The sequence below is a fragment of the Callithrix jacchus genome, chromosome 12 (genome assembly GCF_049354715.1).
Source record: "Callithrix jacchus isolate 240 chromosome 12, calJac240_pri, whole genome shotgun sequence".
In the NCBI taxonomy this organism is placed as follows: domain Eukaryota; kingdom Metazoa; phylum Chordata; class Mammalia; order Primates; family Cebidae; genus Callithrix; species Callithrix jacchus.
The window spans coordinates 116,046,803-116,072,408 of record NC_133513.1 but is presented as its reverse complement, the minus strand read 5'-3'; the positions used below and the strand labels follow the sequence as shown (position 1 = coordinate 116,072,408).

Here is a 25,606-nt window from a genome sequence, read left to right as displayed (position 1 = left end):
AGGTGATCCTTCAAGCGCCAAGACAAACATTTGGAACAACTTAGATAACATGATGGAGATGCTTGCTTCATGTGAGGTTTACAGGATCCAGATGCTCCTTCCAGCTTTACGGGTAGAGGGATACTCTGCAAGGTCAGCTCTGGAAGGTCACTGGCCCTCCTCTCCCCCAGTCACATACAAGGAGGACTGTGTCCCTCCCTGGGGCCCACTGAGTGTCTTAGAAAAAAAAACCCAGGCCCACCTGGAACCCAGACAGACCTGAGCCCTCTTCTGTCCCCCGAGAGACCTCACCCACAGTGAAGGAAGAAGTCACTTCTGCAATGTGCTTGAAACGCACTCAAATGCCCAGTGCAGGCCCCAGTGTGAGCTCTGCCCTTCCTGAAGCCTTCAGAGGGACTATGAAATGAACATCTTTCTCTGTTGTCTTTGTTTTTAAATCCACCCCCCTGGGGTGACTCCTCTCCTGCTTATGGCACGTACCCAGCACATCCTACTTCAGCCTTTTCAGACTGCCTTATGCTGGAGTCTGGCCTGAGCTGCACCTCAATGGGAAGGCTGCTGTGACCAGCACAGTTGGGCAGACCCCAGACCTGGCAGTGTCTGCAGTTCCCACCCACAGCCTGGTGCGGGTGTCACTGCTTCTTGTGCTGCTGTTGACTTTTTGTGCGAGCTGGTTTCAGTACTCAATTGAATGCAAGCCTCCTAGGGTTGGGGAATATGTGCTGTGTGTTTCAGTGTCCAGAGAGTTACTCATAAGACATCAAGTATAACCTCAGTCCAAGAGGCACAAGTGTCTTGTGTATGTGTGTGTGTGTGTGTGTGTATATATGTGTGTGTGTATATATATGTGTGTGTGTGTATATGTATATATGTGTGTGTGTATATATATGTGTGTGTATATGTGTGTGTATATATGTGTGTGTGTATGTGTGTGTGTGTATATGTGTGTGTATATATATGTGTGTGCGTATATGTGTGTGTATATATGTGTGTATATATATGTGTGTGTGTGTATATATGTGTGTGTATATATGTGTATATATGTGTGTATATATATGTGTGTGCGTATATGTGTGTGTGTATATATGTGTGTATATATATATGTGTGTGTACATATATATGTGTATATATATGTGTATATATATATGTGTGTGTATATATGTGTGTGTGTACATATATATGTGTGTGTGTGTATATATGTGTGTGTGTATATATGTGTGTATATATATGTGTGTGTGTATATATATGTGTGTGTATATATATATATGTGTGTGTGTATATATGTGTGTGTGTATATATATGTGTGTGTGTATATGTATATATGTGTGTGTGTATATATGTGTGTATATATATGTGTGTGTGTATATATATGTGTATATATATGTGTGTGTATGTATGTATATATATATACACATACATATATCTTTATAAATTTTCTAGGATTAGTCATATAGAATGTGTATATTATACATTCCTTATAGTATACAGTTCAGATTCGAATCCGTTTGCATAAATATATTAGAAAATGCCACAGGGCTTAGAAAAATCAGTAGAGAGAAAGATGATGGCTTCTCAGAGATACATCCTTCTACATCAAGAGGACAGGAACGATAAAGAAAGTTTTTACATCTGATCTTCGAACCTCAAAGATGTGGGTGTACAGAAATGCTGGGACAGAACCCGTATGTTTCTCTGGGAGGGTCACTGGGTCACATTCCCTCTCCCTCACCCAACACTGGTCCAAAAGAACTGTGGCTCAATCTTATTTCTGCAGTTACAGGTGTACCTTCTGCCCAACATATACAAAACCAGGCTCAGGCAGGGCAGGGGAGCATCAGCAGGTGCCCCTTCCCCCCACCTACCTATTTAGGTGCCCAAATGTCAATAAAGTAATATATTTCAAAGAAGGAGGGTGGGTGACTGGGTTCTCTGGAGTACTTGATGGTGATAATGTTGGAAGAAGAGCGATAGAAGTTAGTGAGGCCTCTACAAATCCTGGCCAAGGACTCAGACCCTGGAGGTCCATCCAGCACTTCCACATACTCTTTGCCGCAGGTGAGTTCCCTGGGTCAGAGGAAAAGGGAAACATCAGCATTTCGATTTGTCCTCCAGCTAGACTGCCACCTCCCTCCACCAATGACCCCACACTGGATCCCAACAGCTTTGCTTGTGAGAAGTGCAAGGATAAGAACAAGGGAAGGAAAGTTCATCAGTTCTTCAATAATGTGGGCAGGGCCCCGAGCATCCCCTCCATCTTCCCAGAAACCTTCCCCTCCGCCAGGGCGGCAGGCAGCTTCCCAGTCTCATGGTTTCTGTGTCTCCCAGGAAGCCCAGCCTACGGCCCTAGGATTCCAACCCAGGAATTTTAGTCAAAGTAATAGTTGTGTTTCAAATTCCCCAAACAGTTAATGCAGCCAGCACAGTGGTGTGTTTCCTCAAACTGCAACCTCTGTGCCAGGATGAAAATCACCAGAAATGTGTGTGTGAACACCACTCCCTGGTTTCTGGCTCCCTCTCCTGACAGATGACACAGGAAGAGGTGAATCCTCTCCCAGCACAAGCATGACCTTGCTTACTCATGGCAGAAGGGAGAGGGGTCTCTATCTCCATCCTGTGAGAGACAATCTGCACATGGGAGCTCTCAGTCCTGGGAGGCCTCCCCACTTTCCCTCTCCTCCCTGTGCTGTTCCAGTCCTGATCTCCACCCCTCATCTCTGCCCCCAGCAGGTCTTGGTTTCACAGGAGAAGGCCTGGAGCCTCTCTGGGGTATAACAAGACAACAAAGGGACACCCCACCAGGATACACACAGCTGACTTTATACTAGTTTTGCTCTTGGCCCCACCTGAGTCCCTCCTTGGTGCCAAGGACAGTCAGATCCAAAATCAACTTTGAAAAGGACAAAAGGACAATATGGGGAACTGTCCAGAGCTGTCCATCCCTCTGGCCCTGGGGAAATTATGACACAGGAAGTGCACAACTGTTTCATTCCAGCTTCCTCCTCAACCTCCTTCTCTCCTTGTTTCCCCATCTGGGTCTCCTTGGCCACTCATCCTTTTTTGAATCCCTGAGCCTCAGGTTGGGTAGATTGTTTAAGCCTTGTATTTGTTGCAGCTGTCTCTAAGCGTCCTTTATCCCAAGAACTCCTGCATAACCTAGTGGGATTCTGAACGCATAGGCTGCCTGCAGGGGTCAGGACCTCTGGGTCACACAGATTTCACCATCTGTCTCATCCACCATTTGTGGACTGTGATTGGCTAGGTCTTGACTTGATGGAAATGTGGCTCCCATGCTGAAATCCATAAACAGTGCCCTGGGATAGCAATGCACTACTGCATTGGAAATGCCTTCTGTGGCTTTATCACTTCATTCATTCGTTCATTCATTCAAGAAAAATACCTGCAATCCAAAGATAGACTCCTAGTAAACACAAATGAAGTCATACGCAGAGTAACATTACACTATAAACTCAGTGTAGAGCTTCCCAGGGGGTACTATGTAAGCCCCTGTGAGAAAAAGACCTGTCCTCCTCTGCAGAGTCAGGAAGGGGGTTTTATTGTTATAGAGGTTGTTGCTCTTGAGCTAACTCATGAAATACAACATGAAAACCCTTTGCAGAGGGCAGATGAGTCTGGCAGGGATTGAAGGATGCATTCCAGACTGAGGACAGGTGTGAGCAAAGGCAAGGAACTTCTGGACTCAGCTGTGTTCAGGAAACTCAGTGTAGTGGCTCAGCTTAGAGAGGGGACCAGAGAGGAGAAGTGATCAAAAGTGAGCAGAGAAGAGAAGCCAGTTCTGAAGAGTGTGCAAGGCATGACAAGAAGATAAATTTTATTTGGAGAACAAGGAGCCAGTGAAAAACTTTCAACAGGAAGTGAAAATGCAGTCCAATTGTGTGTCAAATGGCTGTCATGGATGAGTGGAGGGTGAACCATAAGAGGTCAAGATGAAATCTTTCCTAGAAATAACAACATCAGCAAAGAAAACTCACAACCAGTACTCACTTGAGGTCTTGAATGGCCACCATGGGTATCTCCCCAGGGTTGTACTCAATGACCCAGACACATTCTGTTTTCGGCCCAATGTAGTTGATGATCTTGCCATAGTCATCCGTGTAGTGGCCCCCACAGTCACTGGGTGCTACAAGAGGAGAAATGGGGCCCAGGCATTGCAAGGATGCTCTTGACCCGGGATTGGCTCGTGCCATTCCCTGGGCCCCTGACATTACAGATTCTCCAAACCTCCCATCCTTGAGAAGAAAGTGTAACCTTAATGGCCCAGTCTGATGGCTCCACAAACAAGGTGGGCTTTTTGGTTTTAGTCTAGTCAGAGATTATGAGGGGACCCACATGCATTTTAAAGTATAATTTATTTATGATGAGTGGCAAATAGAGGAACTTAACTCCCCTTATTAAAATTTACTTTCTCACCAATCATATTGCCTGATTGGTGAGCAGAAAATCAGCACAAACATTTTCTTTCCATATCTTTTCTTAGGGCAGGTCAGACAAATAATAAATAGGCCATGCTCCTGCCCAATAATAGCCCAATCCCTGAACAAATGAGAATCCGTCTCCTAGAGGTTCAATTATGCCTCCAGCTCCGCAAGTGTAACTGAGGATGAAAAGAGCACCTTGCTTGAGTGGTCAAATGTGTTCGGGTTTCTAAAGCACTTAGCCTGTGCCCAGCAACTGGTTAAGCTCTAGATAATCCACCAATCAATCAACAAGCCACCCTGCATCACAAGAAAACTGCTCCTCCCTCCAGCCTGCATCCTCATGGAGAAGCTTGAAGGAGGAGGGAAGGACTGCAGCATGGAGAAGGCAGGTTAGAGGGAGGAGCAGTTTTCTGACACTGAGGATAGACTGGCTGCTCAGATCTCCAGACTCCAAGTGTTGAGAGGAGGCTCCCATCCTCCAAGGACACAGGCTCTGTGGAGTGGTGGCTCCCTTCCCTTCCCAGCAGGCTGGTTAGACAGGAGGGTGGAAGCAGAAAAGGCTTCCTGGGGCTTGGAGGTGTTGCTGGGAGTTGGGAGGAGGCTCATGAGGGGAGCACTGAGAGGGTGGGAGGAGGAATTAGGGATGATGAAGGCTGAATCCAATTATCAGGTAAGAAATACCAAGTTCTTTTGGACAAGAATTGTCCCTGGTATATGCCCTTCTCATTGATCCATTTGGAGTTCAACCCCAAAACACAATGTCTCTGTGTGAGGCAAGAGAAAGAGGGAAACAGTCTTGTCTGCATTTACCTGTGGCATATGGAGCTGTAACAGTTGTGGCTGAAAGACAAAAAAACAAAAAACAATGAAAATCTGAACTTACTGATGGGTGAAAGCAGAAGAAAGGAAAATGACCACACTGTGAAGAGGAGCTTTAGTGCAAAGGGATGGAGCTGAGCAGGAAGAAGAGATGGCGTCACTGTCCCCATTTTTGGGAGCAGCCCGGGGTTACCCAGAAAGAATGGAAGGAAGGAACAGCTCTCAGCATTCACAGATTCACAAACCAGCTCACCCACAGCATTCTTCTTGCTTTTCTGATTCCACTCAAAGTTCAATCGTCTCACTCTGGAGCCATAGTCAGAAATGACTGCTCTGATAGGGTGGTCAGCTTGTCCTAAATTATCTGAGACATTCCTGATTTTTTAGCTAAAGGTCTCATGTCACAGGAAATCCCACTTTCCTGGGAAAAAATAAAAGTCTGCTACCTTAACTCTGATATAAACATTTCTCCTTGTAAATTCTATAACAAAACTGGTGATTAATTTGATTTTGAAACAAATATGTTGACTACAATTTTTAAGTGAATTTCCAACTAAAATACCAGCTTATAGCTTCCATCAAAATTAGGGCTACACTGAGGCCTTAGGGCCACTGGTCATAGGAACCTTGAGAGCTTGGTGGAAAAACTTAAACTCACTGTAACCCTAATTTAGATGGAAGATGTAAGATGGCATCTCGATGAGAATTATTTTCATCTAGATTCTTAGTCTTTATTTATGGAAATTTCACTCTTCAGGGAGCTGAGTTAAATACCTAGATCCAAGCGAGCCCTGCATGCAGTCCCATGCATCCCACAGTGCACATGACACTGGGCTCGTGTCAGGGGGTGGCCTAGTGGGCAGGCGCATGTGTTCAGAATCAAACGGCCCTGGTCAATCACCCTAGCAGCCTAGAGCTGAACGGCTTTTCACAAAGCTTTTACTCTCCCTAAGCCTCAGTCACTCATCTATACAATGGGCATCTTGATTTTAACTACCTTATAGGATGAAACTGGGCGCACGATCCCATGGCCCAATACCCAGCACAGGGTAGCCTGGCACACACCTGATCTGTCACTCTAAAGCTTTCCAGACAGTTGCTGCATTTACCAAATTAGATGATGTTTCTTTACTCAGTAAATGAGCAATCCTTATGATGCTACAGAAAGCTCTACACTATAAACTCAGTGTATTCTGACAAGAAAGTCAACCAGGACATCTTAGCGGTCCTTCCTGGGCCTGAGACTATATGGAGCCTTTGGGGTGCAAAGAAGAGTCTCCCCACAGCTGGGGCCTCTGTCAATTTGGCTCTGGAAGAAATCATGATTCTCCAGAAAGCAGATCTCAAGTGCAAATCCTGACCGTGCTTGTCATATTGAGTGACATTTCTGTACTGTAACCATGTCTACCTTAAATTATTTTCATCTAGATTCTTAGGTAAAGGCCTTGAGGGATGGGGAAGAAACTGCCCCTTGACAATCACTGACTATACAACCTCCCAGGCTATGAGGCTAATGATCACTTCAGGGAGCTTTAGTAATAAACCTGTCTCAATTTGCTTGAGTGGAATCTTTCCTTCACTAACTCCTCACAACAGCCCTGTTGAGACACCCCGATTCTACAGCTGAGGATAGGAGAGGTTGGGTGACCTGGCCAAGCCTACACAGCACTCATCAGTTTCTGCGTTTACGCTCAGTCCCTCCGCCTCTTTTTCATCAAGTTGTCTTCGTGTCTCCTGACTTTACCAAGGACAAGGAAACCAAATGCCAAGCATACTAAGTTTTTCCACCAGGCTCTCAGGGTTCCTATGACCAGTGGCCCTAAGGCCTCACGGTAGCCCAAATTTAGACAGAAGCTGTAAGCCGGCACCTGAGTTGGAAATGTAGATGAGCATCTGCAGCTTTAGCCAGAGGAGACCATGTAGAGCTGGGGCCTACAGTGAGGCTGAACTTTGCAGGAATCCTGGTAGGGGAGGAGAACTCCTGGCGATGAGCAGCCCCTGACAGGAGTGTGCAGTCAGCAAGGCGAGCAGCACAGGAGAAATGGGCAAGGCTAGAAAGGCTGGGCAAGCGCAAGAGAAGAGAGAGAAGTGAGGAGAGTGGGAAACAAGGTCAGGAAGGAAAGGGGAGACGAAGAGGAGGATACAAAGAAAGAACATGGGGAGAATGAGGGAAACAGAGAGCCAGGGGAAAGAGGCAGAGACAGAGCTCTCCCTGAAGAAATTGATACCCTCTTGCTTTTCTGTCTGCATTTAAAATCAGTTGGCCAATCCTTGTGCATTTGACGCAATTCCCAGGGCCCAGCCCTCTAGAGGGCAAGTGACTCCCCCACTTTCAGGCATTTCCAGCCAGTGTTGGGAGCTGCTGATTACTGCTGCTTCTGAAGTTGCTGCAGCTGCCATGTGACAACCCACTGGGCAGGTGCAGAGCTCCCTCCTGACGTGGGCACCCCCTGGGGCCACAGCTACCCCCTCAGAAGACGCCAGTCACATTTCATGCACCCTCACCAATACACCCCTTCAGTCAGACCACCTGGAAAACCTCCAAAGCAATTCTCTCAACTGCTTCTAGGTGAGCCTTGCAGAGTCTTAGCATAAGTTGCTTAAGGCAGGAAGGAAGGTCACCAAACACATCAAGACGGAATTCAGGAACCCAGAAATGTTTAAAAACCACGATGGCATCAGCACAGTGACTTAGATACTTTCCCATTTGTCTCTTCCTCCACCAGCACTAAGGGGAAAGTGAAACATTTCAGCCATGGGCTTCTTCCTTGGCAATAAGCAAATTTTTAAAAAATCTCTGCAGCTGAAAAGGAAAATAGTGCAAGGCCCAGGAGAAAGGGTATGGGGACACATGTTACCTGTACTGCACAGCAGTGCCCAAGCAAAGGCTCTGGCCAGCCTCATCCTCAGCAGGGCCTGGCACCAACCTCAGGAATGAGCTCAGCTCTGGTTATATAGAAACACCTGTGAAATCTGATCTCCCTCCCACCTGGAGCCAAGATTGGCCAAGCTGTAGGATCACAGAGTGGTCTAGAGAGGGAGGAGGGAGGTGTGGCTAGATGCTAATCAACACTGATCTTTCTCAGCCAGGTTCCAGGTTTCACCTAGGCAGAGATACAATGGCCAGGCATTCCTTTCCTCTCCAGGCAGGCTCAGGGGAAGCACCACAAGCTGGTCTCAATTTGTGATCTCCTACCTGGGCAGCCCTCTTTCTTTGGGCTAACTGGTAGCACTTGCAGCTGTATTGTGTTGCAGAAGCCTCATAATACCCAAGAGGTGAGGCAGGCCAGGGGTCCTTGGAAAGCCGAAGATACCAGACCCAGAGAAAACCAGGAGACTTTCCCAAAGTCACAGGGCATCAGGGGCAGAAGTAGGGTGAGGTCCCAAACTCCTGACTGCCCATCTCTCCCACAGCCCTCTCTGTGTCACTGGAGAGCAAAGGCATGAAATCAGGCCCTTGAGCGGCTCAAGGTGTGAGTGGGCTACAGTGGGGCCACTGCAGGGGCAGGCCCACCCATGTGGGAATGTCCAGGTGGATGGCATGAGTACCTGTGTCTACATGTGTCATACAAGGAGTCACATGGCTCAGTCCCAGGGTCAGGATCATGGTTAAAAGAGGTTTCTGAGGAAAACGGGCTGGCAATTTCTTTTGAGATTACACAGAGTTCCCTGATGCTCTAGCAATTCCACTAGTTCTATACTAAGGAGAATTAACAGCATATGTCTGGATATAAATAGAAGCATTACTCAATTAATGAAAGAGGGGACACAATCTAATATGAGCTGATAAACAGATGAAGAAAACCTGGTATAGCCATAATGGGAATTTCTTCAGCCATATGAAGGACTGGGAGCCAATTTGCCAAACAAACACTGTTACCAATTTATACAACAACCAGGACTTCGTGAGGACCCATTTTCCTGAACTCTAACCAACTCCTGATTTTGTCATATCTTTCAATATGTCTTCTAATCAAATACGATCAGAATAATACCTAATGTTATAAAATGCATTTCCCTGGAGTCGAGTGGGGCTGGCATCCTTTCAATGCCTCTACCCCCACAGCGGCTCTTTCAGAAATGCCTGTTCATATCTTCAGGACAATCTTGTATTGCATCACCCTTCTTAAGGATCACAGAAGCCGCCCTTGGCCTTTCCTTCCCACAACTTTATTTGAACAGGTCCTGATGGGTTCACATTGTGAAGGAGCTTCACAACTCAAGTAGAACGGGGTGACGCTGCTGGGTTAGGAGCCATCTAGACACTTGGCGCATCCCAGCTGAGGAATGGAGGGAGAAAAAAAGTGGGTAAGTTTTCTCTCTGCTCACAATCACTGCAAGAGGCTGTTTTAGTGTTAAGCCTGCAGGTATTACCAAGGTAAATTTTAGTACTTCCTCACAGTTCTCCTTCCTCCTCCTACTCCACATACCCTGTCCCATGACCCCTCATTCACCCTATTCCTACCCTGGGCTGGGAAGAGGACAAAGCTCCCTGCCATTGGGTGTGAATGCCCAGATGGAGCAAATGCAGGAGCCCATGGAGAGGATGTGTTCTTTTTCTTGTACCCCAGCCTGAGGATCTTGCCATGGTCCAATGGGTCAGGATGGCTATGTGACCCCCAGCATCATCCCCCCATGGCTGTGGCTGCCTGAAGGAACGAAGACCTAGTATCTTTCCTGGAGGCCCCTGGAAACCAAAGTCTTAGGTACCCCAAGACCCGATGCCCGCTTGGAGGAAAGATTTGGGTTAGCACCAGCTTCTGAGGATTTGCATCCCTCAGATCTTTATCCTCCCCGGTCTTCCTTTGCTCCAACATAGCCCTAAGTGGGTTTGTCTATTTCCCTTTGTATGCTCTTCTCTCATAGCCTGCTACACTCAGACCTGTCCTCTGTTCTGCAGGAGAGGTTAGTAATTTTCTGCACCTTATTCGAAGACCCCCATGAACGACTGCCATACACAGTGTCAGAACTGTCCAACTGGTCTCCTCTCCATGGTCCAGGTCAGCCATCACCTGCCTCCCCAGCACCCTTGCTTTGCCTTTACCAAAAAGAGTTTCAGGGTCTGATGGGCATTTCGTGTGTTGTCTCTCTAGCATGGTTTCCCACTTGAAAACAAAGAACCCCAACTATTTCCAGGTATCTATTTCCACCCAGCATGCCCAATGTGTCCTGGAGGCAACTGACCCCAAGCACAGCTCCAAAAGCTAGCCTGAGTAGAGTAGGAAGGTGGCATGGATGGTGACAAGAAGGCTCACCCTCTGCATCAGTCACTGATACAGACTTGAGTATGTGACCCAAATTGGTCCAATGGTTTCAAAGGAAAGTGTGACACAGAGGGAGGTGGATGTGGCTGCTCCCCACTTGCTACCAGGATGAGGATGAAGCCAACTCGCAGAGCTGCAGAGGAAAGGCCACTCCAGAGCTGCTGGTGACGTCAGCCCCAAAGCCTCTGCACGTCCAGACTCAGGTGTCAATTCCTGTCCTTGTTGTTTAAGCCAATTTGAAATGAGGTTTCTATGCCTATAGCTGAAAACATCCTAAGCTCTACAAGGCCCCCTGAAAACCAGAAATTAATGTGCTTGCTCTTTAGAGAGTCTCAGAAGAATGAGAACCATCCGTCACCTGCTAGAGTCCCCCAGGCTGAGCAGACCTGCCACAGCACCTCATTTTGGAGACTTCAAACAGCTTGGGCAGGTCATGCCACAGAAACATCCAGGATTTGACAAATTGCTGACTACATCAACTTCTCAGAGGCCCCGAGGTACATGTACATATTGGGTGCTTCCATTTACTACTTCACCAAAATCTCCAGAAGCCAGACACAGCCATCAGATAATACAACCATCTAAATTGCAAGAATCATCAGAGGGAAATATGCAATATTATGCTTGGGAAACATCCATCCTAAAGATTTACATGAAATGGTAGTTATTGCGTAAAGTAACTTTATTGACAGGACTTCCACAAATCATGGAGAGCCAGGCCATGGCTCAACTCCAAGCCCGTACGTTGGTAACTACAGCTAAGACTCCATATTCATTTGGCAGTATCTTTCTCTATGCTTATTTGTTATCTGTCTATCTTTCGTGAAAGGAAAATCAAAAACTCAAAACTCCAATTTACTATGCCAAAAGGAAAGAGAAAACTAAGCCAAAAGCTGAGTCATGCAAGAAGCTGCCTTTCCTTTTGTTCCTAAGCAGAGAGCTACAGATGAAAGATTAAATATCTCCACAGGTAGTTACTGTATGTTCTCCTTATCTTATGTAAAATACCGATTCACTGAGTGTGAGACAAACTCATGATTGACTATCCCCTACTTGCTCCTTTTCCCTTTTTTAAGATTATGAATACATATATATACTATTTGCAAATACTCTGGATCCCGTCATGGGCTCCAATGGGTCAGGATGGCTATGTGTCTCCCAGCAGTGTCCTCCCATGGCTGTGGCTGCCTGAAGGGACAAAGACCTAGTATCTTTCCTGGAGGACCCTGGAAACCAAAGTCTTAGGTACCCCAAGACCCGATGTCCGCTTGGAGGAAAGATTTGGGTTAGCATCAGCTTCTGAGGATTTGCATCCCTCAGATTTTTATCCTCCCAGGTCTTCCCTTGCTCCCACATAGCCTTAAGTGGATTCATCTATTTCCCTTTGTATGCTCTTCTCTCATAGCCTGCTGCACTCAGACCTGTCCTCTGCTTCTGCAGGAGAGGTTAGCAATTCTCTGCACCTTGTTCAAAGACCCCCTGTGACTGACTGCCATAAGCAATGTCAGAACTGTCCAGCTGGTCTCCTCTCCACAGTTCCAGGTCAGCCATCATCTGCCTCCCCAGCACCCTTGCTCTTATTTTACCAAGAAGAGTTTCAGGGTCTGATGGGCATTTTGTGTGTTGTCTCCCTAGCATGGTTTCCCAGTTGGAAACAAAGAACCCCAACTTTTTCCCACCCAGCATACCCAATGTGTCCTGGAAGCAACTGACCTCAAGCCCAGCTCCTTTTCCCTTTTTTAAGATTTAAAATATATAGATAAGTCACTGCATCAATGACTAATGCAGACTTGATTATGTGACCCAAATTGGTCCTCATCCTTGTTTCTTAAGACTTTAAAAACATATATATACAGTTTTTGAAAGATTATATATATATACTCTTTGAAAATACTTTGAAAGTAATTGAGTCAAGATTATTGATTGGGAAGGAAAAAATTCAGCACAAAGAAACACAGGAATGGAGATGCAAGAGAGGTTGCCTAACCCTGTGCCTTTCAGCCCCAGTATCACAGCATAGACCTGCGGGTGACCACACCCCAACTCTTTCCCTTCTAGCCATCTTTTCCCCTTTAAGGATTGAAGCACTCAAAATCATCTTGGGACCACAAGCTGTTACTGTGATTCTGTGTGTGTGTTTTTGTTTTGTTTTAATTTCTGGGCATGTCCTTAACCTTGGCAAAATAAACTTTTAAATCAACTGAGGCCTGTCTCAGATACATTTTGGTTTACAAATTGGTGACCAACTGAAGAGACTAAGTGGATTCTTTGATGAATCTCCTACGGTGCTTGGTACCAGCTTGGGCTATCTTTATTGCGCAAACCAATAGGACAATTTGCTGAGGCCTGGGAGCTTCTCTACTCCAGAGGATCCTGGATCTCCCCAAAACTGGTTGAGATCTAAGTTTTATTTTGCTGCACAACTCCTTCTCTGGAGTTTTACTTGCTTCCAACGAGGAAGGCAAGTTTTCCCGCTTTCCCTGACATTGAAAGGCAGGAAATTCAGCTTCCTTGCAACAGAGAATGTGAGTTTGAGTTTTTCCTGTTTCTAAGATGGTAGAGAGCAATCTTCAGCCTGGGCCCCATTCCTAGGTAAGTAGCTGATTTGGGATACTGTGTTGAAATTCTCCTTAATGACTAAAAGTTAAGACTGATAACCAGCTGGTCTTAATTTCTCCTTACCAGTAGAGCATTCAGTGTGGCCGGTGGTGACATAGAAACCTTCAGGGTCCCTTTGACTAAATGCTGACTCTGTCAACTTCTCAGAGGTCCTGAGGGGCATATCTATATTGGCTGCTTCCGTTTACTGCCTCACCAAACTCTCCAAATAGCCTCCACCATCCAAAAAATACCACTATATGAATAACAAGAATAATCATAGTTTTGATTTGTTGTAGTTCTTTTGGTCTTTCTCCCATTGGATTTGACCAACTGTACTGGACTTAGTCAAATCCAGATAAGAATTCTAAATTACGGAGAATGAGTCCTCTGAATTGGCTAAAATCCCACACAGCTGCAAAAACAAAAGCAAAATACAGGAGCTTGGTTTCTCTGTTCACTTCCTTTCTTTTTTTGTTATTGAATTTTAAGTTTTGGGGTACATGTGAAGAACATGCAAGATAGTTGCATAGGTACACATGTGGCAGTGTGATTTGCTGCCTTCCTCAAAAGACACACATGAGGCCAACAAACATATGAGAAAATGCTCATCATCACTGGTCACTAGAGAAATGCAAATCAAAACTACATTGAGATACCATCTCACACCAGTTAGAATGGTGATCATTAAAAAATCTGGAGACAACAGATGCTGGAGAGGATGTGGAGAAATAGGAACACTTTTACACTGCTGGTGGGAGTGTAAATTAGTTCAACCATTGTGGAAGACAGTGTGGCGATTCCTCAAGGACCTAGAAATAGAAATTCCATTTGACCCAGCAATCCCATTACTGGGTATATATCCAAAGGATGATAAATCATTCTACTATAAGGACACATGCACACGAATGTTCATTGCAGCACTGTTTACATAGCAAAGACCTGGAACCAACCCAAATGCCCATCGATGATAGACTGGACAGGGAAAATGTGGCATACATACACCATGGAATATTACGCTTTCTTTCTTAAAATTTGTTCTTTCACTTATTTTTCTTCCACCATCTTCAGTACCAAGTGAAGAAAACAATCTAGAAAAGGCGTCTAATAGTTTGGATCCTTAAAGAACTCGGAATAAAGACACCACTCACTCCTTTTAGGGGTGTACTTCTTTCTTTGTGGAATTTCGACAGCATGGACAGATTCTTCTCAGGTCTAAAGCTCTTCTTTTTTGTATTTCATTATCTGGTTTCTTTGGCTTTTGGGGGTACTAGAGATTACCTTGTACTGTGAGAAGATCTGACTTTAGTGTGTGTAATGGTGGACAACAGCTACAATTTTAGGGGTGGCTGAGGACAGTTGACAAGAAATGGTCATTACTACAGGGAGGTACTCCTTTCTTCACACATTTGGTTAAGAAAATTGTGGTTTAGTCCTTAAAAACTGCATGCTTTCTTGGCCCCATTCCTTAAAGAACTCTATCCTAAAGCCAGTAATCCAATTAAGCTCAGTTAAAAGACCGCCTATCAAATTAAGTTACTTTAATAAAACATTTTCTAAAGAAAATTTACATCATTAAAGGAATTCTTTATTTTGTAAGGGCATCTCTGTCTCTGCATCTGTACCACTAGGTACTTTAGGGGAAAGATAATAGCTTAAAGTTTACGTAACAGACCTTGACTGTGTTTAGATCTAAGTCTGTGCCTTTGAGAAGTACATTTTGTAACCTGTTTGACTGAAGTCATGTCTTTGGAAATGTACATTTAGAGTTGCTTAGTTAAAAATTATTTTGGACATGGAACAGATCATCAGGAGATTAATAAAGTAGGGGACAGAAAAATTTTGAAAACACACAAATGAAAAATCTAAAATGTATAAGATCTGCCTCTGTCTGTGTCCATCTATATAATTATATGTGTCATGGGGAAGTAATATTTTACGACCAAGTTATATGGAAGGGCTCTGACCAATTGTCTTAAAGAAAAGTCAGTGTTTATCAGACTAACGAAAACTAGTTCCGAGGCTTTTCAGGTCACACGATTTTAGCAATCTTTCGTAAGATTAATTTGGTCAATTTAGTCTCAAAATGCTCTGCAGTGATTTGAAATCTTAAAGTCATGTTAAATTAAGCAATTCTAGGATTTTCACTGGGAATTAGAGTTACAAAGAGTTAGAGAAGTAGGAGAATAAGATGTGTTTTGGTTAAACAAAAACATAAGCATATGGTATTTGCTTAAAAAACAGTATTTTTTCCTAGTATAGAGGACCATTCTACTGGGGTTAAGATAAAAAATGCTGCTTTCATCCAACCATTTCAATACACTGGTGAGTTTGTGTTGATATCTCTTGGCTAGAGTTCCAAAGTAAAAGCTATAGGATCTCTGTATGAGTGTCTGTGTGTGCTTAGATGTATTTATGTGTGCATACATCTGTTCATTTATGTGTTGTGGCCAGAAGGTACTAAACTGGCTTTAAAATAAAGGAGTACTCATAAATTAAGGAAATAAGCCATAAGCCCAACTTCTCTTCAGGTTCATGTGACTTGAGTAAATCATTAATAAGTAAGCTGGCTTTAAAATTACTGGTGAAATTAGAGACGTCTTCAGAATTACCAGCATACCTTATTGTTTTTACTTATTAATTAAGCAGCTTTATAGTTAAAATCTCTACTAGATACTGTAAGATGTCAAAATTTGGCATAAAGGATATAAAACTATAAGCCCAGCCCAAAACAAAGTGATCGTTTGGTTTTGTTTCAGGATGGAGTCTCACTCTGTAGCCCATTCTGGAGGGCAGTGGCTCGATCTCAGCTCACTGCAACCTTCACCTCCTAGGTCCCAGTTCAAGCAATTCTCCTACCTCAGCCTCACAAATAGCTGGGATTACAGGCATGAGCCACCATGCCCAGCTAATTTTTGAATTTTTTAGTAAAGATGGGGTTTCATCATGTTGGTCAGTCTGGTCTTGAATTCCTGACCTCGTGATCTGCCTGCCTTGGCCTCCCAAAGTGCTGGGATTACAGGCATGAGCCACTATGCTTGGACAGAATAACTGTTTTGTAATTTTTTTTCGTAAATAAGGAATTTTAAGGCATTTAATATTATTGGTTTAATAAAAACAGCTATATTCTGAGTTATTGGCAAAAAAAAATTATTTAACCTTAAGTTTTTTAGGTAAACATGAGAGAGAAAATTAGTTCAGAATTTCTCTATATATTAGACATTAATATCAAAGGCACATTGATGCAAGACCAGCATCTAGGCCCCTATGTCAAATTAACAATGTTTTCTTGAAGCATTAACTCACTTTTTAATTTTAAAAATTATGTAAGTTTACAAAAAGGTTTATGAAAATTTTATCTTATGATCAAGATGATTAAACTTTAACAGATTGCTTATAAAAATTGAACGAAAGATTTGACTGGCCTCTTGCTGTCTTCCTAAGAATTTATTGTTTGGAAAAATTAAGTCTTGTCTCTCAAAGAATGAAGCTTTTTTTACATTATTAGACTCTGAGTTATGACTTTGGCTAAATGAATTATTTATTTTTTAATGACCTGTGATTCTATTTTGTGATATGAAGTGTTGTAAATTTTTGATATTTGAGACTTTCCAAAATCAAATTCTAAATTCAGTCTTTTCGACCTCATAAATTTTTTGATATTAGGTCCCCTGAAGTCCAAACAAAGCATATTCTGCTTACTGGTCTAATAAAATCAAACAGGAAGCACTGTTAAATATGAAATGGTATTTAACCTTCTTTAGATTACATTTTTATACGTGTTCCAAAAGTGTGTGAGATTCCCAATTCTGCTATGTGTTCGTATATGTTATTAGTAATAATTATGACTATTATATAAAAGTGTTATATTACAGAAATAACCAAATTTCCTTGTCAATTGTGTCTTTAGCCATGGCTGTTTCAACACTTCTGTTATCCACAATTATTGTTTTACTTTGATCCTTGTATAGGTCAGTATAAAATCAGCAATAGAACTCTGAGGAGTACTCTTAAATGTAGGCTTCTGATAACTTTAGAGATCATGCCATTGAAACAGAGAGAAAATCTTCTAGGACTCTCATGGAGAGCTGATGTATTATTCATGAGGATTTTTGATCCAATATCAAGCAAAAAAGGAGTTAAATGCATGGAACTGAACTAATAAAAGACTGAAATAATGTTTTATGACTTTTTGTTTAAAACATTTGTGGATTCTTTTTACTTTTTCTGTCAAGAAAATTTTATCTTCTTTTAAGCTATTTACAGCTTTTAACAATTGAGTAAAGTATACTCTAGTGAGCAAAATTTAAAACATAATTCTTTTTTCTCTAGCTAATTTCTCCAAAATTTGTAAACTATTTGTGAGTATACTTAATTTATGGCAATATAATTATTTGCTCAAGTTCAGTAAGAATCTTTTTTTATAACAGGGCATAATTGAAGACCTGGTTATTTTACCAAGGCTTGACTGGAATTACATATTTTTAGACTGCCTCGAGAAAATGAGCTGACCTATAGAGCCAATAAAAGCCCCTTAGAAAAACTGACTTCATGTCTTATCCTTTACAGGGTCCTGACCAGTGTTAAGAATATCACTTTCTGACAGGCCAAGGCACTTCAAGTTTTCTTGAGACCTTGAAGAAAGGAATTCACCAAATTCATACAGGTATCTCAGGCACAAATAAATCCTTGGCTAGGCTAGAGGCTTTTTATTTTTCTTTTTATTTATTTAGTTTTTTTGATACAGAGTTTTGCTCTTGTCACCTAGGCTGCAGTGCAATGGCATGATCTCGGCTCACTGCAACCTCTGCCTCCTGGGTTCAAACAATTCTCCTGCCTCAGCCTCCCAAGTAGCTGGGATCACAGGTGTGTGCCACCACACTCAACTAATTTTTGTTTTTAGTAGAGATAGGATTTCACCATGTTGACCAGACTGGTCTCCAACTCCTGACCTCAAGTGATCTGCCCACCTCAGCCTCCCAAAGTGTTAGTATTACAGGCATGAGTAACCACACCTGGCCTGGGATAGAGACTTTTTAAAAGGTCTGATCTTAGATTCCTTATGGAAAAGGTTCCAGCAAAGCTACTTTTTAAAAAAGAGAGGGAGAGAGCATATATGGCAAATAATTATTCTTGTTGCACTTTATGCAAATAATCAAGCCAAGATTAAAACTTACTTTGCAAATAAATTGGTTCTACTATAATTTTGTCTTTAATAAAACTGGGGAATTGAAAGAAAAAAATTATGTTTCAAAATAAACTATAATATACTTATTATTAATGTCCAGCCTTGTCCAGTTTACCAATTTTTATTTTCTACAATTTGAACTGAGTCCTAAAACCTTTTCTGCCTACATGTCTCCAAAATAATGTTTAAAATGCTTTTTCTTCTTTATTTTCTTTTTTTAAATTTTTACTGATTTGAAATTGCTAAAATTTAAACTGTGTTTTCTTAAAGCCTTGCAAACTGAAGCTAGACAACAAACTTCAAAAGAAAATAACTGCAACCTTTTAATATACAGAAATCATTTTTACACCTGCCCAGTGATGTATGGAGTTCAGAGTAACATGCTTCATATCAGATTTCCAGGATTGTTCTCCCTTTTTTTGTTATATATTATTTTCTCCTTTAATTCCTCTTTTTTTCTCTTCTTCCCCCTATTTGTTTCTTCCCAGGACACAAGACTTCACAACCTGCTAAAAATGAGCTTTTCTAACAACATAGGACCTATCCACCTAGGAATAAACTGTCCTAGCCATGAGAAAACCCAAAACCAGAGACACATTTCTTTTAAAATGCTCTCTCCAAAAGGTTTTAAAAGTAAAGGAAGAGAGAAATGTGAAAGAAAATAAAAACTCTGCACACCAGTTTACTCTGCCAAAAGGAAAAAAAAAAAAAAAACCTAAGCTGAAAGCTGGGTCGGGCAAAAAACCACCCTCCTTTTGATTGTAGGCCTATTCACATTGTTTGTAAGATGTCTTCTGTATATGTAGGGTTATTTTTGTATACAATATAGGGTCTGTATACATTTCCCCTTCTTTTTTATCTGATCAGTCTTAATAGTGGTTTGTCTCTTACTAGCTTCAAAATAAAACACACAGATTTTGGTTTTGTTGGTCTTCTCTGATATGTTTCCTTAGATTAACATTACTAAAACCTTAACACTCACTTTTTACTTTTTGTTTATAAGTAAATAAAATTTAAGGCTATATATTTACCTCTAAATGCCACTTTAGCTGCATCTCACAAAATTTGATATGTGCCATATTCACCATCATTATTTCAAAATGTTCAATAATTTCTATTACAATTTTCTTTTATACTTATGAATTATTTTGGGTTTTATTTTTACGCTTATGAATAATTTGATCATGGTATTAGTTATTTATCATTTAATTGCACTACAGTTATGGAATTGGCTTGTTAGAAATTGTTAGATTTTCCTTAAACTCTATTATATGATTAATATAATACCACTATTTTCTGACTTACGAAAGCAAAGTTTGGGTACAGAGTTGTAGTGCTGTTTTTGTAAGAGCCATTTCCAAGGTGTCCTTCATCCTGGAAAGTCCCTGAGTAACTTAGTGGGGATCCTGACACCACCCACATCCGGAGAGGCTAGAGCCCTTAGTCACACAGATTTCATCACCTGTCTCATCCGTCACTATGGCCTGTGCTTAGCTTTGTCTGGAGTTGATGGAAATGTAACTCCTACATTAAACTCCATGATGATGGCCCTGATAGCAGGGCAGTAACTTATTGCTAGGTTGCTAATGGCTTCCGTGATCTTATCATATTATTCAGAAGTTCATTCATTTAGGAAATATGGCTTGAACCCAGAGTTAGAGTTTCCAAAGTGGCAGACAAAAATAAAAATGCTAATAACATTTAATGCTAAAATCCACTATAGACTTTCATGGAGTGACTGATGGGGCAGAGGGAGAGAGAGATGCATTGACCTGAGGAGTTCAAAAAGGTGGCATGGAAGAGGTAGCCCTCAAGATGCATCAGGAAACATTAATAGAGGACCCTCAGAGGAGGGCAGATGAGTCAGATGGGGAAGAAAGATATGTTCCGGGCAGAGGGGACGGTGTGAGTGAAAACTTGGCTCTGCCAAACAGTCAGTGTTTCCAGACATCTCCATGAGTTATGCCTGGCACAGAGAGAGGCTTCCAGAGGAGAAAAAAATGAGAAGGGAGGACAGGTGTAGAAGCCAGGCTGTGCAGGATTTTGAGAAGCCATGCTACGATGAGAAACTTGCCTAGAAACAGGAAACAAGTAGGGAGTTATTAGCAGGGTCTGAAAGTGAATTCAGTTTTATTTTACAGGCCTGCTGCCTTAGATGAGTGGAAGATGAAGTAGAAGAGGTCAAGGTGGACTCCATCCTAGAAAACTGTAACACCTTCAGCAAAGACAACTCCCATCCTGAGCACTCGCTTGGGTGCAGGAAGTGCCAACAAGGCTCACTCAGTTGGCTTCACTAGGATGGTCCAGATACAGGGAAAGTTGTTCCAAAGGGAGCTGACGAACCAGCCCTGAAGCATGCACGAAGGGGCCCCCACATTCCCCAGGCTCTGAAAACAGAAGGAAAGGACATCAGGGAACCTCAGGGCTGCTCCAGGACATGAGGGGCTGTGCCATTCCCAGGGCCCATATCCTTGTTCATCCTCCTGACTTCCCAGCCCTCGGGAACAGCAGACAGCAAAGATACCCAGAGTGTGAGGCTCCCACAAACAGTGTATGCTTTTTTGTTTTACTCTTCTCAGAGCTGTTAAAGGGACCCATGCCCAGATTCAAAGTGCTATTTCTTGTTGATCAGTAGGAAACAGAAGAAATTTAACACAAATTCCTAAAACATTCTTTATTTTCACTACATTTGGCAGATTTTTGAGCAGAAAGCCAAGGCCAACGTCTCATTTGTATTCCCTGGAGTTCCTTTACTACCACAGGCCAGAGAGACAGCAAATCAACAGATCTGCCTCAAGACAGACTGCATTAATCAGAGTTCTCCAGAGAGACAGAACCAACATGCTAGATGACTGATAAAGAGATGATACATGACAGATTGATAGATGACAGATAGATAGACAGACAGATAGCATTAGGGGAATTGGCTCCTGATATTATGGAGGCAGGGACCATCTGCAACCTAGAGACCCAGGGATGCCAGTTGTGTGGATTAGTACAAGTCTGCAGGCCTCGCAATGGGAGATGATGATGCTTTCACTCTCAATCTGAGGATGAAACCTGAGAACCTACTAGTGCACTGCTGCAAGTCCTAAAGTCCAAAGGCCAGAGAACCAGGAGTTCTGATGTCCAGAGCAGGAGAAGAAGGGTGTCCCAGCACCAGGAGACGGAGCGCACAATTACCTGGTTCCCTGGTGTTTTTGTTCTACCTGGACTCCAATGAATTGACTGGTGACCACTCACAGTGATGGCGAAATTTTAAATTCAGTTCACTGATTCACACCCATCTCCTCCAGAAACACCCTCAGAGACACACCCAGAAATACTGCTTTCCCAGTTATCTGTATGCCTTTTAATCCAATCAAGTTGAAACTTGTAATTAACCATCAGAGAGGCTAAACTACTCAGAAAGTGAGAATCCACCTGCTTTGAAAAGTGCATCGGAATGGGCTCCCATTACTCTCAGTAATGAGGGCTCAGTTTCTACACTGTATAATGAGGACAAATATAGAAGTTTCCTCGAGGGCGTTCTAGGATCCAATGTGTTCCTATTTGAAAAGGTTTGTTCTGTACCTGGCAAGTCCTCTGTCCTTGGTAAACAAATACTTTAGTAAGCTGCCTGGATCACGAGGAAACCGCTTCTCCCTCCAACCCACGTCCTCCATGCTGTGGTTCCTCCCTCTTCCTTCACAGCTCTTACTTTTGACTCTGAAGATGAAGTCGCCCGACCACTCTCCAGACCCCAGGAATCTAGAGGAGGTGCCTATCCCCCTGGGACACAGGCTTTGTAGAGAGGCAGCTCCTTTCTCTGCCCAGTGAGGCTACCCACTGGCTTGCAAAAATTAAACCATGGAAAACCAGGACATAGCTAGATTCAATGGACAATATATTGCTAACTACAGCTACAATTTCATATTCACAATGCAACAAATAACCCCAGTACCATTGTGAATAATTATTGCTCATCTTTGGTACAGAATCAGAATACTTTAAATTAAACAGACCCAGAAAGTTCAAAAGGCTTCATTTTCAATGAAAATATCCAAATTCCTATATAAATTAATTGATGCTTTGGTTTCACACCTCTCTCTCTCTCTCTCTCTCTCTCTCTCTCTCTCTCTCTCTCTCTTCTATGGTAATAGCCATCAGAGAGACTAAGCACTTAAAACTTAAAGTCAACAAAAATACCAAATGCATCACTGAATTTTACTCTATTCCAAATTAGCTTATCACTTGTCATCTGGTAACTGCTCTAATGAGTTGTATGGCTTTTAGCTTTCAAGTCAGCCATTATCTTGAAATACTTTCATACACTGCTTTTGACCATCCAACTCATCTCACATATCAGAGGTTGTTTCAGCCATTTTTGACATGGAGAGCATAGAATATTATTTTCTGCGTAGAGGGGAGATTTTTTTCTATTTAAACATGAAATGCTTTCAAAGACTTAAAAAGGATTTCTGTTTTTAAAATCATGGTGGTATTTATTGATTGCAATGTGTGGGTGAAATGTTATCCAATTACATTTACATCCTAATGAGTAACTGGTTCACTGCCACCAAAAGGTAAACATTATGACCTTAGTAACTGTGTCTCCAATAGCAGAAAGAGAGAGAAAGAGAGGAGAGAGAGAGAGAAAGAAAAGAAGGAAGAGAAAAAGAAAAAAGAGAGAGAGAGGAAGAGAGGGAGGGAGGGAGGGAGAGAAGGAGGAAGGAAAGAAAGAAAAGAGAAGAAAAACAAAAGACAGAACATCAACCCATTTTCACATTGCTCCTTATATCCAAGCTGATTGTGGACACCCATAAATGTAGGCCTAAGAAACTTTTATTACAATTATCCAGACCTATACAGTTCAAAGCTATATGCCAACTGAAGAATTTATTTGTTTAAAGAAAAATATCCAGGGCAGAGGGAAGGGTGATGTCAGCAAGATGGCAAAATAGGAACCCCCAGCTCTCACTTCTCCACAGAACAACATCCACAGACATATATACCTTTATGGAAGCTTTGGGACCCAGGTAGGAGGTTGTGACACCCCATTGGAACCCAAGAGCATGGAAATCTGCTTCTAGAAGGTATGCCTGTGCCCCGGGAACAGGCCATCTACCATAGCCTCAGCCCCAGACCCAAAACCAGCCTGCATGGTCAGCTCTAGCCCTGCTATCCACAGTGTTAAAGGCAGTCTCTTTTCTCTGGGACCCCACAGAAACTATATTCACCCACACCCATGATAACAGGACTGCCAACCATGAACCCAACTGAAGACATGAAAGAAGTCCCATGACCAACAGCTATCCCAGCTTGACTGCAGTCCCAGAGGCAGCATATCTGTTTAGGGACCCAGTAGATCTTTTCCTGCAAAATCCAGTCTTTAAAGATCAAAAGAGGTGACTGCTCCTTCAGATGCACAGACACCAATGCAAAATTACAAGGACCATGAAGAATCAGGCAAACATGATCCCATCAAGGGAAACTAATAAAGCTTCAGTAACCAACTCTAAAGAAGTGGAAATCTATTCATTGCTTAACAAATAATTCAAATAATCGCCTTAAAGAAGTTCATAGAAAAGAACAGTTTTGGTACTACATGAAATCTGCAAAACAACAATGAACAAATTGTAAGTTCATTAAAAAATAGAAACATATAAAAGAAACAAGCAGAAAATTTACAGCTGAAGAATACAATGACTGAGCTGAGAAACTCAATAGAGATCTTCAATAGTAGGCTCGATTAGCAGAAGAAAGAATCAGTGAACTCAAACACTGGTTATTTAAAATCATCTGGTTAGATAAACAAAAAGAAGAAAAACAAAAAAGAGGGGAGAAAGACTGTGGGATTTTTGTGACACCATCAAGTAAACCAGTGTACATATTCTGAGAATTCCAGATGCAGAAAAGAGAGAGAAAAGGGAGAAAAACATATTTAAGAAAATCATAATGGAAAATTTCTGATATCTAGGCAGAGAGAGGGACATCCAGATTCATGAAGATCAAAGGTTCCCAATAGGTTGAATCCGAAAAGGTTTACACTGAGACACAATATAATTAAATTTTCAGTAGTCAAAGAGAAAATTTTGAAAGCAACAGGAGAAAAGCAACTTATCATATGCAAAGGAGATCCCCTTAAAACTATGAGTGAATGACCTCATAGCAGAAACTTTGGAGGCCAGGAGAGAGTAAAAATAATAAATTCAAAATACTAAAAAAAAAAAAAAAAATCAGCCAACCAAGAATACTTTAGATAGCAAAACCGTCCTTTGTAAATGAAGGAAGTATAAAGACTTTCCTAGACTAACCATAACTAGGGGAGTTCATCAGTTCATCACCACTAGACCTTCCCGACAAGAAATGCTAAAAGGAATTATTCGAACTGAACTGAAAAGAGACTAAAAAATGTGAAAGTCTAAATTTCATTGCTAAAGGTTTTCCAGTCTTCTGTGTTGATGATTGTTATAGTACCTGGACCTCCTCTCCCCTCTCCCCTCAGAGACTCTAGAGTGACCAGCCATTCTGGCTTGTCTGGGATTGAAGGGTTCCATAACTTGAGGTTTGCAGTGCTAAAACTGGAAAAGTCCCAGGAAAATAGTACCGAATTGTTCTCCTACCAGCGCTCTGAGTGTAATTTAAAGGGAAATCCAGTGTATCAGAGAAAGGGAGAAGAGACAGAGATTGTATTAGCCAGGTGGCCATCCTGACACGATGGGAGCCAAATGAATCCTGACCAAACCTAACAAGAGAGGCTTCCACAAAGATTTAAGGGTTCCAACAGCTTCCTGATACCCCCTCGCCAACTCCACTCCTCTCCTAACAGCACACAGAAGGCATCCCTCTGGGAGAAGGTGACAAGTGGGGGCAGTCACTGTGGGTCTCTATCCTGAGAAGTTACTGATCCTGTGTCCCCTGTGAGTTTCATCATAATCTTCCACCCCCACCCACCCCTCCAATACAAAAGTCTGAACTTGGCACTATCCCTAGGTACCCCAGGCCCACACTCAGCCCTTCAGTATTTACATACTTGGGAGAAGACAGGTATCGAGAAGCAAAGACTCTCCATCTTTGCCACCTGTAGCCCCATACGTAGAAAGCTGCAAAGGTGCACGGGGTGGAGGTGGGTTGGTTGAGGAAAGATTCTAACTTCATCAGAACACAGGAAAGCCTGGGTGGCTGTGCACCTATTCCAAGCCACCTTGAGCATGGAGAGTGTCCCAGTAGGCCGTGAATGAGGATGGAGCAAATTTCGAAAGCGTTCACTCTTGTATGTTCCCTACTAGCTCTGTACAAATCTTAGATTTCAATCAGAT

At 42.4% G+C, this 25,606-nt stretch overlaps 1 protein-coding gene across 1 annotated transcript; it reads right to left on the bottom strand.

Moving 5' to 3' along the window:
- Positions 1-1,500: 1,500 nt before the first annotated feature.
- On the bottom strand, positions 1,501-8,183 carry SPADH (spermadhesin family member). The gene is made up of 4 exons (XM_008978839.4): positions 8,114-8,183; positions 5,247-5,276; positions 4,003-4,138; positions 1,501-2,064 (listed from the first exon to the last, which is right to left on the bottom strand). Exons 1-4 carry the CDS (start codon positions 8,157-8,159, stop codon positions 1,863-1,865), a joined length of 414 nt encoding a protein of 137 aa, XP_008977087.1. The 5' UTR covers positions 8,160-8,183; the 3' UTR covers positions 1,501-1,862.
- Positions 8,184-25,606: the final 17,423 nt, after the last annotated feature.